Consider the following 15686-nt stretch of genomic DNA (forward strand, 5'->3'; position numbering starts at 1 on the left):
CTGCTAAGCCTAATAACCTTGTCTTTTTATACGTTTGCTTTCAATTCTCTCCTTTCAGACAATCCCAAACTCAGACACCAGCTTCTACGGTTTCTGACTCAAATCTGCCACCAGAGCTGCGTAATCAGCATACAACAACTGTCTCATCTTCCCGTGCACCCAACCCACACACACCTGTTTCTCTTTTCAAGACACTTGCATTCACCTCTCTCACCATCCTGTCAGATTCAGTAGCCATGGTAACATCATACAACCCTACAAAAGACCCCCTTCACCTGGAACCACTCATCCTTCTCTCTTCCTATTTGCACACACGCATTACTCTCTTGATTAAAACTCCTATATATCTAATCATCTATCATCACCACTCCATACCCAATTCAATGGGGTGGATCACGTACAAAGCCTCCTCAGCACCATCATCCCCTTTTTTAACATCATGCCAAAACACACAACACCAATCAATTATGAAAAAACATGTTGTGAAAACCTACTATCTTCCACTCTGTGTGGGCTGCTTGGTTAAGGAAAAGAAAATTACTGTGTATAGGATGCCTGTGTACTGGACTTGCATTATTTGTCCTCACGTCTAATCTCATAAAGGAAATGGGTAACCTAGAAAGAACAGTACAGTAAGATAATACCGAGAAATAACGATTATTTCTAAATAATAGGGACCTTGGAGTATATGGCAGATCACTAGGTTGATAAGTTACATAAAACAATAACTAATATTTTTGTACACAACCACTGGATGAGACATGCAGTCTGACATCCAATAACAGACTTTTATTATGCATGAAATCAAAACTATGCACTAGCACTGCATGAAAAAAAATACTTTCAGATACCAGTACTCACCAGTGGTAGTATTTAAATCTTGGTCGCCAATTGGGTGTACGTAAGAGAGTTTGCAAGGCACAGGCAAGGTTGACAAATCCATAGCACATAAGAAAGAACATTGACAGGATGGGAGCAATGTAATCCAGGTTGCCAATGAGAATGGCCAGCTGACATATACCTGAAAAAAAAGTTATATTTCCTATATGATCACTAGTGACAAGGGAGAAAGGATGATGCCCATGTATCTCCTGCATATCACAGAGGACAACTGGATGATGCCTACATATATCCTGCATATCACAGAGGACAACTAAGAGGAGCAGGAGTGGAGGGAAATGGATATCCTCCCCTCTTGTTATTACTTTCCAAAAGAAGGATAGAGCCAAAATAAGTATTTTTTTTCCTTTACATCTCATTCATGTTTAAAACACCATCTTGTTCACATAGAAAGTAGCATACATGTATGAAAGAAAAAGAAACATTTAGTAGATAATCTAAACTGTTACGGTGAAATACAACTTTCTATCTACAACTGAATGACTTTTGCTGCAAAGCTTAAGCCAATTTACAAAAGAGTTTCAAAAGAACATCAGCTCTAAAATATATAAGTTAATACCAATTATGAGTATGTGACATATAACCAATTCTAAACATTTCCTCTACCTCCGCCATAGTAAACCCCATAAAATTTCTCTTAAACACAAATTGTGATTTCTGAATATCTTTGTCCAGTTGGATGGATAACAAAGTACTGATGTGATTAAAAGTACATGGAATGGAATTCATAAAATTACCACCAATAACTGCTAATTACATAAGTATTCCATATGATAATATATTACATTTAATCTTCTATATCCGATAATAATACCATAATCTTAAAAAAAAAACTGCGTTTCAGAGCTTCACAAAATTATTGCTGACATGATAATTTGTCATCAAACTCATGTGGACACAGTAAAATATCTTAAGCAACTCCTGGGTGAAGGAGACATCCCTTTTTCTTTTCTGAACTTGTACTTATCATTCAGGCTTTGATGTTATAAAATATCTTTACTTACCCACTAACAAATATGAATAATTTACGACTACTTTTGTGAATGTTTCAAAATTTGCCCCTTTTTGGCTCTACATTTCTTACTACGCTAATCTAGGATTCTTATAGCTATAACATTCACCTCCACTATACACTTCTAATTTATTACAACCTATTTCTAACCCTTAAGGGGCAATGCACTCAACTTAAGGGGTCATTTTTTGATGAAAGTTTGTTGAAAAAAGTATATTCTATCATACTTGATTGCCATTACCTACATTAACGAGGTAACACCAGGAAAAGTCGAAGAAATGCTGCATTTGCTCATGGAAGGATGGACTGAAAAGGATTCTGAGTGGTCAAGGCCTGAACATATAGGAGGGTGAAAGGCAAGCACAGGATAGAGTGAATTGAAATGATGGGGTACACTGGGGTCAATTTAAATGATGGGATACACTGGGGTCAATGTGCTGTAAAAAGTTGGAACCAGGGCATGTGAACCATCCGTGATAAATCATGAAAGGTCAGTAGGATCTGGTTGTGGATAGGGAGCTGCAGTTTTGGTGTACCACACATGACAGATAATGAATGGATGTAGCCTTTCTTTGACTGTTCCAGGCACTAACCCACTAATGCAGGAAATAGGAAAAAAAAAAAAAAAAAAAAAAGACTGGCTTAAGCAGCCAGTGTATAATGACCACACAATTCTCAGTAACCACAGAAAAAGTACATTAACTCATGCTCACATCCTGTGACGAGCAATGCTCTGAGAGGCTCTCCACGGGCTGAAGACTTCGCAAATGGCAACAAGAAGGGGATGATACCATCTTTACTAATGGCCTGCATCAACCTTGGTGCTCCTGTAAGTGACTGAAGTCCTGCACCAACAGTAGATAGCAAGGATCCAACAAGAATCACCCATTCATTTGGCCATGAAATTGCAGCAATGGCCAATCTTCCACCCACACTGTAACCAAACCTGAGAAAAAAGACCCAAGGTAACTTCACAGAATCAGTAAGACTGGGCAATATAAATACGTTATCAATAAATGCCAAATAATATCACGAAGACCTTTAACTATCACACAGAAAGTTACTCTGCATATTACCCTCCATGTGAATATACTGGCAAATTTCCAAGTTGCCTTTGCATTACATTCCTTACACAAAAATGACCTTACTCATCTTCCATCTACTTCTAGCATTCTAAATGTTACTGGTCATCTTACTCAAGTGTTATAATGAATCTCCACCCATTTTCTTCATTTGGTTGTATAACTTAAAATCTATCCTTTAAGAATCATTTACTAATCAATGCTACGTCACCTATCTCCAACTTTTACTCTATCCATTTTATGAACTTAATTACCACTTTTCAAGCAATCCACCTCACCACTTATAGTTTTTTGAGCAATTTCCTTAAGAGTTTTAGACAAATGAATTAATTCGGACCCTATTACTTAAAAGATGTGGCTTGGCAAGATGCAAGATTAATCCAGGAAAATACTGATAAGTAGCATGTGCTCTTAAACTGTGGTAGAGAACACAAATAATAACTTTGTGGACAGTGAATTAATACTTAACCAGTGCCAATTAGCGTACATTAAAATCTTCAAAATATGATATACAGAAAGTTACTAAAATGAGATACAAAATATCATTGAAATACATCCATATTCAGACTACTGTATATATAAATATAATAGGATAATTCCTTTAAATTGTTTTCAGGCAACTGCACATCTAAACAAAATAGAAATTTTCCTTTAAAGAGTAAATAAAACTCACTTATCTCTCATCAGAAGTACATCATACGATCCTGTAAACAAGAGCAAATAGCTCAAGTATACAACAGATGTTGTAATGATGGCAGCCAGCGTTCCAACTGGAATGCTCTTCTGTGCATCTGCTAAATCTCCAGACCTGTTGCTCCCAGCCATAATTCCTGCAAATATTGATAGAAGACATTCAGTACACCATGGTTTACAGGGCAGCATGATGTATTCATGCACGTAATTCAATCACTAGGTGTAGATCCCAGATATGAGCCAAAGTTCAGAGGTATAGTTACTTTAATTCATTTGCCTGTGACATTTCTTTAAAGTCAAAATATTTCAAACTGTATGTAACCTCCTTTCCCAAAGATAACCTGATATCTGACAATGCCATGTAGGTCACAGACTACCTCTAACTGCTTGATGAGTTTAGGAATGCTTGAAAGTTGAAGGGACCATCATAACATTGTATTATCCTAAACACTACATTGGTGTCTTATGCCACTCCAGCTCACTGTCAAATTGTACTCTTATCCTGAAGGAGATCTAGGTAGTCATCAATAAGTGAGGGATGCATAGGAGGATCTACACAAACACGTTCTTTAAATAAACATCATAACGAGAAGAAGCTTTACTTAGCTTCTTTTTTTTCTTTTCTCCATATTCTTCTCATTACTGCCAAGATACATGCTTCCCAGTTTTACCAGCTACGCAATTAGTTCACCACAATTTGCATTGTTTGACAAACTAACTGAAAAAACTTAAGACATGATCTTTCATAATGCGAGTGTAGAACTTTCTCCCTGTAACACACAAACAGTCATGAAATTGCATTGTACAGGAAGGAAGTTTTTCACTCATGGAGATCAATCTCTTAAACATTCTTTACTATTGAGCAATTCTATAAATTTATCTGTGCTGCCCACACCTGCAACATACTTATGATGTATGGTTCTGTGTAATATCTATGAAACTGAATAACAGTGTCTTCATATAACAAGCAGAAGGAGCATTTAAAGATTTTGCACAAATATGACTGTGCACAGGAGAATATGGTAAACTCTCATCAGAGGAAACTGGAAACAACTTAAAAGTACTGACCTGTGCACGATGGGAAGAAGATGCCAACCAGCACAGTGAAAGAAGTTGTAATGTCAATAAGAATCTGATTATATGTTGGGTTATTCAGAGACTCATAATCATCAGGGTCATCAGTTGCTGCAATTATCTTTCCCTCCTCCATAAAATGAGAGCCCAAGTTAGCTGCAACACACAAGAAGAAAGTTTCTCATTACTTGTGGAAACTGAATATATCATTAATCGTTTGAAGTTCTCTTGTCATACATATAAAGTAAACAAAAACAAAAAACACAAAAAAATGGTACAAAATTTTGAAATGCTGAGTATCTAAAAATGACAGTGGTTCAAAATTCTTATTGTTAGAGGCTATCTTGTCTCATTAATTTATCAAGATTCTATATCATTATCTTGACTCTATCAAGGAATGTAATACCTATAAAAACCATTTCAATATCTTAGGGATTAATTAATCAAGTACATTTCCCCATCTCAAAACAATGACAAAATAGAGCATCAAAAAGTTATAAACAAAGAAACAAAACCAGAGCAATAGGCAAATAAACAAGAAACAAAACCAGAGCAATAGGCATTGTTCTTCAAAAAATGTTTTGCATTTCCTGTAAAATCTTTGAAAAGTCAAGTGACAAATGTTTTAGGAAAACTCTACATAATCCTTCCTTCTCTCCTTGTTGCTACTAGCATATAAGAGAAGACATGGATTAATGATGCATATTCTTGACAGTCACTGAAGTCTATGGTTAGAATATTAAGGTTATCTTGCAATGTTTATTGTAAAAAGCGGTAGTCATGGACCTGGCAGGCAACACTTGATAATGCTTAGAAACTATTTCGTTTAAATCCAATAAACATTTCTATTACAAAATATTGACGCTGAGTTACACAAAAAAACTTACATTATCAAACGAATAACTACTACCACGTAGAGGAAAATGAAAATGGCAAATATAAGAACAAAGAGAAGAAAATCTTGAAAATGAAACTAAAAAGTGTGTTATGTTGGATAAGCTCTACACAAACATTCATGATGTACACAAATTTTAATTACTGAAAAATTAGGTGATACAGGTCATTAATGCTCACATCATTTATGAAAAAGTCAATGAAGAAGAAAAATAATGAGATGATGACTTACTAAGATTGAGAGGGATGGAATGAGTACCTTTACAAAGCTGATGGCAACAAAGGTTGGGAACGGGGCAGAAGGAAAGAGAAGGGTGAGGTTAATTCTAATAAATAAAACTATCAAAGGATGAGATAAAAGAAACTATAACCTGGCTGAAAATGGAAAAAGCCCCAGCGTGGATGGATAAGTTGAACACTTATGTTAAAGTTGTGGCAGAAAGGCTGCCTGTACATAAAAGAGGATGGAAGTCATGCATGGGATAGAGTGAATTGGAATGATGTGGTTTACAGGGATCGACGTGCTGTCAGTGGACAGTGGTTGGATGTTGCAGCTATTCCCATCAATCTACAAGCAAATATAGAGAACAAAACACAGAAATAATGTGAAATATTTTTTTGAAATCTGAGCTTTTGAACTGTCAGATTTTCAAAATATTCTTTGGTAGTATATTTCGTTTTAATGTAACATGTTCCTCACTTTCTAACACAAATAGTAAATGTCTATGTATTTCTTACTAAAAGAAAATGTTTCCAATATAACACACAGCAGACAACAGGAATACATATGTATCAGGTAATTCTTATACAAGAAGTTCATTCTCTTTAATTATACCAAACAGCTTTCCTAATAACTTGGGTGGGGGTCACTGCCAAATAAGAAGAACAAGAATAAAAATAAATGATGAAACCTCAGAGAATATATGAAAACTTGATTGTACATAAACAAGAAAAGTTGATAAGAACTTACAAGTGAACTCGCCGGATGCCAACCCTACAATTGCTTGTCGAAGACTGACTTCATGTGTTTGGAAATATGGGTCACATTCTGAAATGTTCTGAGCAACTGTGTTATTTTCCTTTGCACAATAGATACTCCACAGGTCATAGCCAGGTTCCTTGGTGCAGTTATCAACTTGAGAAAGTAATCTTGCTCCCAAGATGCACATCCTATAATAATGAGATTAAAACAAATGCCAAATGATATGGAAAAACACTGTCTCAAGAGAAAATAATAAATACTGATACTGAAAAAAAACACTACTATTGAAGTTATATTCTATGATAATTTATCATTAACAGAACATAAATGTATCAAAATAATTAAAGAATTTGATTTAATACAGGATTATGTTACCTCCTATTTCACTTATTCCATATTATCCTGGATGTGATTCTGAAAAAACGATTCTTGCCCCGAGTTAAACCACTTCATCCAATTGACAAAAAAGCCCATTCTCCTACAATCAATTTACATAATTCATCATACCTCAACTTCTTAAAAAAAAAAAAAATTCTCTTCCCTGATCTTAAACACATGCACCCATCTGCATCCTTCCACCCAAGGAGCAAAAGTCAGTAATTAACCAATTACACACTCCTTTTTCTGACTCTCACTCTCTTTCACTGTCTCCTTCCTCCTACCTCCCTCCTTATCCTTCTCCTACCCCCTCTTCTCTCCCTTCTCTCCTTCTCCAAAATACATAAGCAAAAATGATATATACAACTGAAAAAGCAAAGGCAGAATGAGGTGCAACGAAGTTAAAAAAAAAAATGGTTAATAAAAGTACATGCAAAGGCATTTACAGAATTAGCAAGGTACCAGGCCTCACAAAGAAATTACTTTAACAAAAATCAGCTGATACTAATTACTAAGCAAAGACATACAGAAAAGTTGCACACCACATAAAGAAAAGAAACCAGCTCAAGCAAAACCACTCTCAATCAGCAGAAATCAGAGAACCAATCCAACCTGTAAATAACACCATCACTAACCTAACCACCAAAACTTAAACTGAAAACTGTAGCAACATACTCTTGCACATGTTAAAGAAGATCCATACCAATTCTGTCCTCAGCTCATGAAGCACTTCTGACTCACTCCCTTCTCTCCCAAAGAAAGCGGCATCGTACTCAAATTACACATCTCAAAAATCAGCCATAAACCAACCTCATCCCTAAACAGGGAAAACCATGAAAACCCTAACCAAAATCCATCCAGAAACAAATGCCTACCCACCCTTCACTCCCATTACCACAATCAGGCTCTAACAATACATCATATGTTTGTATGTAGTTGAGGCTAGTTCTAGACGAAATTAGCGTTGGTAATCATGTATTAAGTGTGGTCATAAATCAGATGTGTGGCAAGTGTAACATGCTGGTCCTGCCTTTTCATAAAATCTCATTATATGTATTTCTAGGAATGCATGCACTCTTCTCCTTGTTCCCTCTCTCTTTACTACCCTCGCACTCCTCTATCTTTCCTTTTGCTTCTCTCTCTCACATATCTCTCTCCCTTTCTTCCTGTAACTTCTTCTAATATCACTCCTTCACCCACGATATCCCTGTCACATTAATGTTTGTTGTAGACACTTGTACATAGCTAGATACCCTCACCTTTGCATACCATGACCTGCTACATGATTTGTACATGATCATGCAATGTACACTTTTAAATGATATCCCAAAGAGCAATTCAAATATCTAAACCTATCAAGAGCAGCATTTACTATGTAAATCAAGATATCTAATTAGCAATTTGATAATATCAGCACTATAAATACTGATGATAACTTTACAATTCACTATGATAGAAATACACTAGTTACTGTCCTGAACACAGTTAAGATAAGGTTTAGGGTAAAATCATTCTAATTATATATTAATGAGTAAATTCTATCTATCTATCTATATCTTTCATGCCTGTTCCCTTCAGGAACTCCCTCAAGGGGGTGGCCACCACCAATGAGTCTCCATAATTGGTGAACTACAGTGCTGCTTTTTAGCCTTTAGTGCCTCATCTTTAACAGGCCACCGGCAGGGGGCAACTCTAGCATGGTGTTTTCAGAGGCTTCTACTTAATGTTCCTACCAACTAATCCTACCTCATGCGGAAAAAAAAAAATATTCCTTTAACCTCTTAACATGAACTGCTTTTATTACTACTGAAACTTCTGTACTTACTGTAACTTTTCTGTTCCCCCGATATTGTAAAAAATGCCAATAAGAATTGCTATGATGGAGCCTATGACACACGCCAAAGCAATAGCTGCAAACTTGCTGACAAATGCAACTCCAATGCTCACAATGGTACACATAATCCACAGCAGGACAGTACCATACACACGGAAGTTGTTGTACATGATGCTTGGGTCTTTAGTGAAGTCCCCAAAGATGGATAACATTGGAGCCATATACGTCTGGAATACAAAATATAGGTCCAAATCTAACTGGCATACCAATACAAATGAAACTATACCTGACAACAATATCATTCCAGGAAAGCACAAGCCTAAGCCTTAGTCATTTGAATAAGTTTGAAGAGAAATCTTAAGTCACAAAGATGCAACCTCAAAAAAAGAAAAGACATTCTTTATTTTATCTTCACATCTATATCCATGCAGTAATGCTAATGATTCAATGTATAGACAGACAGATAGACAATCTATGTAATGTCTAACAAAACATTAAACTGTCACATTAAAAATTTGAAATTCATAACTATGCAGAATAATTAATTTCACAATCTAAATGAAGAAAAATATTCTATATTCATGACAGAAAACAACATATACACTAAGCATTTGATGAAACCCAATACAACTGATTATCCTTGTTTTGTTAGTTAATCAATTAACTAATACAATTTCAACACCACTGTCGTTTCAATGTACATAAAAAATTCATTTTCTTTTTCATAACCTGTAAATTATCATCAAAAATACAGTTATATGTATATTTGAGATTCAAACAAATTAAGCATTAATGCACAAGCTTATGCCACTTACCAAAAATATCTCAACTGCACCAATGATGTACATGGCAGCCGCCACTGTAGTTGCTGTGTAGAAGAGAATCCCAACAGCTCCCCCAAATTCTGGTCCAAGAGACCGAGATATCATGAAGTAGGAACCACCAGCAGGTACTACACCGTTGGTTGCGATGGCAGACATAGAAATCCCAGTTAAGAAAGTCTGTTGGAAAGACAATTGAAAACTGAGATATTACAGAGTCCTGGACTGTAAACAGTATATCAATTTCAAACCATTTTGACATGATAGGTGGTAACTGAAGTTAATTTCTCCATATTTCAAACAGAAAAGTTCAGCTTGCCTAAACGTTAAAGATGTCAATTTTCCACCCTTAACCAGCTTTATCACTTGTAGAACTTATATCTATATACATCCTCTTCCTGAGCTGAAAGTTTGTAGTTTATAAGGATTATTTTTATGCTAAAAGGGATAAATATTCTTATCAACAACATGTAACTTCTACATGAAGTTAAATTTTTTTCATGGTTTTCATTAAAGCTGAAATACTGAAGCACATTAATGTTCATCCCATGGTCAATTAACAGTTTAAGGCATGTGATATTTCAGAAGGTACTTTAAAATGTTAATTATAATGTTTTCTTTCACAATATTTCCCTTATTTCACTTCTGAGGCTCGCATTATAGACTAGCTGTTTAGGAAAATATCAACAGCACTGTTCTTAAGTCAATAAACTGGCTGATCTCTGCTGTCCACTGCTGTGAGATAAGTGAGGTCTAAGCCCACCACTAGCCCCTCTCTTACAATAAACTCGTTTTTTTTTTTTTTTTTTTTTTTTTTGCACTGCTAACCAAGAGCCTTACCAGTAAGTAAGAGGATTATAAGATTTCTGTGAAATACCTTACATGGGTGGATATAAGACACCAGCTAGTGTCAATTTGAAGGCTGCAGTCTACCTAGGTCACTATCCAGTATTCTGTAGTTACTGTGCCTTTTACGATGACGCAAATGTTCCAAGTGTTCCAATCAAGTGAACAATGCTAGCTCAACACCTAGGACACTTACTAAGGTAAAATGCTTGTACCTAAAGCTATAGAGGACCTCTTTTTACATCAATAAAACATTGATGATCTGCAAGCCATCAATCAATTTCAAATTCTAAATAATTTCTGCACTGAAAGTTTACTATTTAGCATACCATGGTATAAATTTCATATCTACACAGTAAAAATGCTGTGTGCTTTATATTTAAGGAAAATAAAAAATTCAACCGCATTGAAATGTTGAAGATAATTCAAATCAAGGGACATAAAAACAGCTCTAAGAAATTCATACAAGCACCAATTTATATAATCATAATATAATGAACTGTGCAGAACATTCAGTTATAATTTGGTGCATTTACTGCCCAAAAATTTGATAAGTACTTAACAGACTCTATAAGGCAACCAGTTTTCTTGAAATTTTGAAAGTATGAGGCAAAAGTAAGCCACAAAAGATGAGGTAGCACCAAACATCAAATGAAAAATAAGAATGAAAATACCTTTAATATTCATTACAAAATTTCAAAGCCAAGGTTAGCTATCTTATACGTTTAGACATAACTGCTCACAATAAGATAAACTTATGTTTCAATGCATTTCTTTGCTGCTTTCATACATCTGCCATGATTACTGGGATATTTTATATATTCTAAAATGTGTGAGGTATCAACTTACTTCAACAAGATCAAGATAAAATCAAATCATTAGCAATGAGACATCATCAAAGACTGCTAAAGCAATATTTCCCATGGCTGATCATAATGATGTGTTGGTAAAAGGCAAGACCAGACTCCAAAAAGCCTCCATCACAACATACAACAAATCCAAGATTACTCACCGTACAGCAGCACATGAAGACAATAGTGAAAGCTAGTAACCCGCCCGCTGTCCCGACAATCCAAGGCATACGAATGAAAAGGATAACACCAAAGATGTTTTGGATGCATGGAAGGTATACCCCCATGAGTGTGCCTAGCTTTGCTCTTGGCGCAGAAGGTTTGGCATCACTTTCCTCGGCTGATGGGATAGTGGCGTTATAATTGGCAAGAGAGTTGATCATCATGGATACTCTTGGCCGATCTGCCATCTCCTCCTGTTTGGGTTAGAAGGTGGTAGCATAAACCATGATGTCTAATATAAAAAATTTTACAGGGATTGTACATTCTAACATCTACGCTTATAAGCTGACAATGTTATTAAAGCCTAATAAGGTTTATGAAAAAAGTGCTGTGTCTTTCTGAATATATTCATAGACAAATAAAAAGAATAGAATGTAGCTGGAAATGTGCTCAGGCCAGGCCTTCAAAAAAACTGCAGTCACCATTGAAATGGTAAACCAGCACCACCATGAACTTCAACCTATACTGTTGTATTCACTTTTATGGATAACTCAAGGTTTTTTTTACTGAGACGTTGTATAACCAAAACAAACTTATAAGAACTGTAAGAGGTGATGAGGCTAAACAGCCTAAACAACATCTACTAATAGTGGCATACAGATATGATCTCATCCCTAACATCTCATAATGAATCATTATAAATTTCATAATTAAAACTACATTCGGGAAAATTTCAACTTAATTTTCAACTCCTTAACACTACTTATGGGGGAAAAAATATAATGAGTAATATGTGTAAGAGAGGTTAGCTGTCAAGGAAACATCCAGTATACCAGTGTAGAAAAAAAGGTAGCTAACACACCAAAAATGTTGATGCTACATGCTAAGCCATCTCTTTGTGACATTTGTTCGCCAATTAAGATAATTATCCAAATGAGGGAGATCTTCACATCCAATTTTCTTGACTTTGTGCAGACAATGGCATTATTGGATTGTCCATGTACCAGATATATTCCCTCAGCATCATTGTGAGAAAACTGGGCTACTGTCAACAAGAAATTCGCTAAAAAGATATCTATATGTCTATCTATCTCTGTGACATCCATTCTCTGCAGGAACCCCCAGCAAGAGTCTCCACTTATCCGTGTCCTTATATGCCTCCCTCACAAACACCATTCCATGCATTCTTCCACCATTTCTCTCACTCCAGATCTCTTCCATTCTATCTCACCACATCACAGGCTGTCTTCTTCTCACACCAACCCCTTTTATCACGCTTTTATACACTCTTCTGGTTAACTTCCGTCTTGTATTCTTTCCATACGCCAAAACCATCTCAAAGTAATATGTTTCACCCACTCTACCACTCCACAACTCATTCCCTATGCATCCCCAGACATAATTCATTCCCTTTGCATCCCGACATGATTCATTTCCTTTGCATTTCCTATTAAAAAGTGATAAAACACAACGATAGATGATGGATTCCTTCACCAACAGAAGAACCTTTGACAGTGAAGTAAAGCCTCGGGTAGCAAGATCATCATGATCTCAAAGACCAAAGCCTTGAAACTTCATCATTGTGAGTACCATGCTCGACTCCAAGCACAACCCTCGAGAACATTATTCCCAGTTTCATTAAAAACTTATTCCTGAGGTCCTGCAGTTCACAGTCAAAGAGTTCTAAACAGCAACTAAAGCATTTAACTGCAAATTTTCATTCATGGGAACTGTAGTACTTATAAATTGTTTTCTCCTGATACAGCATAAGGGTCTGATATGGTGAAATAAGGGCTTAAACCTACCAAATTAATGTCACAAATGGATTTATTTTCACAAATGCGATACATTAAAAGTACTGCCAATAACATACAGCAAGTTTATGTCATGTGAGGTTTGTTACTTAAAAGGTACTTAGGGGAATTTTAAGATCTCTAAGCAAAGTCTCGTCAAACAGAGGAAGAAAGTGGCTCCATAAGGGGTTCACCTTGTGTGGTGTAAGGCTGACTTAAATGCTTGGCAATGGTTTTACTCACCGAGTAGAGATATAGGTTCTTTTCGTAGCCACTCATCTCTTTCATATCTACCATGAACGGCTTGTCGTCAGCACCATCTGCAAATGAATAGTTGTAAAAATAAGATTTTCAGTACGAGTACTCTTGTAATGTAGATTGTTAAACAATAATAAAGAGAATACAGACAAAAAGCAGCTCTAACCAACGTACTTTCCTTAAACCTAGAAAAAGAATATTCCCTCGGAATATCAATATAGCAATATAGCAGGTTTTTCATAATGTACAAATGCTAATTAAGGAATCCTATAATATTCTAAAACATAGCCTGCCAAATTATATGTACTTCATTAGGTTTATGCTACTTCTTAGAAAAATAAAATCTCCATTCAACAAAGTACTACGTACTTACATTGACATTTTGCTAAAAGGCAGGGCTATTGCATAGCACTCACTGCAAGAAAATCTAAAGTTACAAAGAATGAGTTGTGTGATTTGCGTACTGTGAAGTGTCATGTGTGGGATGAAACCACTGTATGTATCTGGAGTGAAAGCGAGCAGCCCCTGTGCTGGTGAGGCAAAAAGGAAAGAGTTCTGATACTAAGGAGTTTAAAACCTGACAGTTACTGAAGTGCTGGCTCACTGCACAGCCATCACCCATCCCCCCACCCCCAACTTTGAATACTGAATGATTTTGTTTGAAATGCTTGGGTAAAACTTAGAAAAATACAAGCTGCTAAACTTAGTTTAGAGCACTATATCTTACTGAACAATGTTTAAAAAGAAGCAAAAGTGGGTCACAAGTAAAATCTGAGGTTAATGAATGCAAAAGTAGGTCATACACCTGTAAAATATCAAGAGAATCTAAAACAACTCACATAACCTTGTCTAGTCACTTAAAAGAAGGTAGATTATATCTTTTATTCAGCTTCCTGCATGTTCATGTCCTGATTGCTCTAAATAATTTTCATTACATCTTTCCATCTCCAAACTACTCTACCGTTCATCTTGTTCCCTCCACTTCTTACACATATATCGGAAGCAGAAATATACAAATACTAAATCAATCTAATGCTGGAATTATATAGCCACTCACTGTGTTGTCTGTCATGGTAATCCAGTGTCACACTGGTGGTACTTAATCATGGACATAACTGGTACATTATGACTAAATATTGGAAATATATTTGGAACACTTGTGAGATTAGATGAGGTTTTCACTGGTTCTGTTCATTTCTTACAAATGTATTACCTGCTTTCACTTTAATTAACCCCACACATTTCCATTCATACTATATCCTAATCCAAAATTGTTTAATAAAAACTGATTGTTCTTTTTTGGCCTATGTGAAGCACCTAGAATGTACTGGTTATTCAGGAATTTCATGCATGCTAAAGATATCTAAAAGCTTAAAACATATACACACAAAATTATACATTTTGGGTTCTGTTATGAGATATTCAAAACTCAAATTTAAATCTATGTATATTACATCATTTTGGTATCCTCTAAAGTAACTAAAATATGCACATCAAAATCATGCTTTGCAACTGCTATTTTTTTTGCTAAACAAGACTCAAGACTCTGACATTGGGGGGGAAAAAAAATTCAATATCAAAAGTTAACAGTTGTGGAAAGCTAAACTAGTCCACCAATTATGGATCCCAACAACATATAAATTCAGTGGCTTCCAGGCAGACAAACAATGGCACCAAGCATGTTACGAGTCACCTGGATTCCAGGCAAACTACGCTACAGAAGATGTCATGTACATACAAATGAACTGGATTCCAGACTTGCCAAAAAAAAAAGAAAATAAAAGCCACAAGAACAGTCATGTATGTACATATCAAGCTACTGGATCCATAAGGCAAATAATCCCACATTCCAGTTAATATACCAATAAATAGTGTCACAGAGGAGCATATCCATGAGTAAATAATTCAAAAAGATACTGGTTCATATTTACCACGAGAATCTGAACTGGAATGACCTGGAAATGAGCACAGATCATTAGAGCCAGTCACGTCTGGACCCCATACCTTAGCCAACCATTCTCATCAAGGTATTTGTCACATTTCACTTGCAAAATACTTTTTGCAACATTACATCCGGTGTTATGGTGCTGTATGGATATACTGTGA

At 35.8% G+C, this 15686-nt stretch overlaps 1 protein-coding gene across 17 annotated transcripts in view; it reads right to left on the bottom strand.

Moving 5' to 3' along the window:
• Positions 1-15686, bottom strand: part of kcc (solute carrier family 12 member kcc) — a 332913-nt gene that overhangs the window by 34744 nt on the left and 282483 nt on the right. For all 17 annotated transcript variants that reach the window (XM_071688008.1, XM_071688004.1, XM_071687999.1 and 14 more), the window contains 9 exons: positions 13566-13642; positions 11529-11783; positions 9665-9850; positions 8841-9076; positions 6626-6825; positions 4756-4917; positions 3668-3824; positions 2626-2858; positions 862-1021 (listed from right to left, as the gene is read on the bottom strand). In XM_071688008.1, the coding sequence (XP_071544109.1) occupies positions 862-1021; positions 2626-2858; positions 3668-3824; positions 4756-4917; positions 6626-6825; positions 8841-9076; positions 9665-9850; positions 11529-11783; positions 13566-13642 (1666 nt within the window). The remainder of the gene's footprint in view (positions 1-861; positions 1022-2625; positions 2859-3667; positions 3825-4755; positions 4918-6625; positions 6826-8840; positions 9077-9664; positions 9851-11528; positions 11784-13565; positions 13643-15686) is intronic.

This window comes from Panulirus ornatus, chromosome 45, assembly GCF_036320965.1.
Source record: "Panulirus ornatus isolate Po-2019 chromosome 45, ASM3632096v1, whole genome shotgun sequence".
In the NCBI taxonomy this organism is placed as follows: Eukaryota; Metazoa; Arthropoda; class Malacostraca; order Decapoda; family Palinuridae; genus Panulirus; species Panulirus ornatus.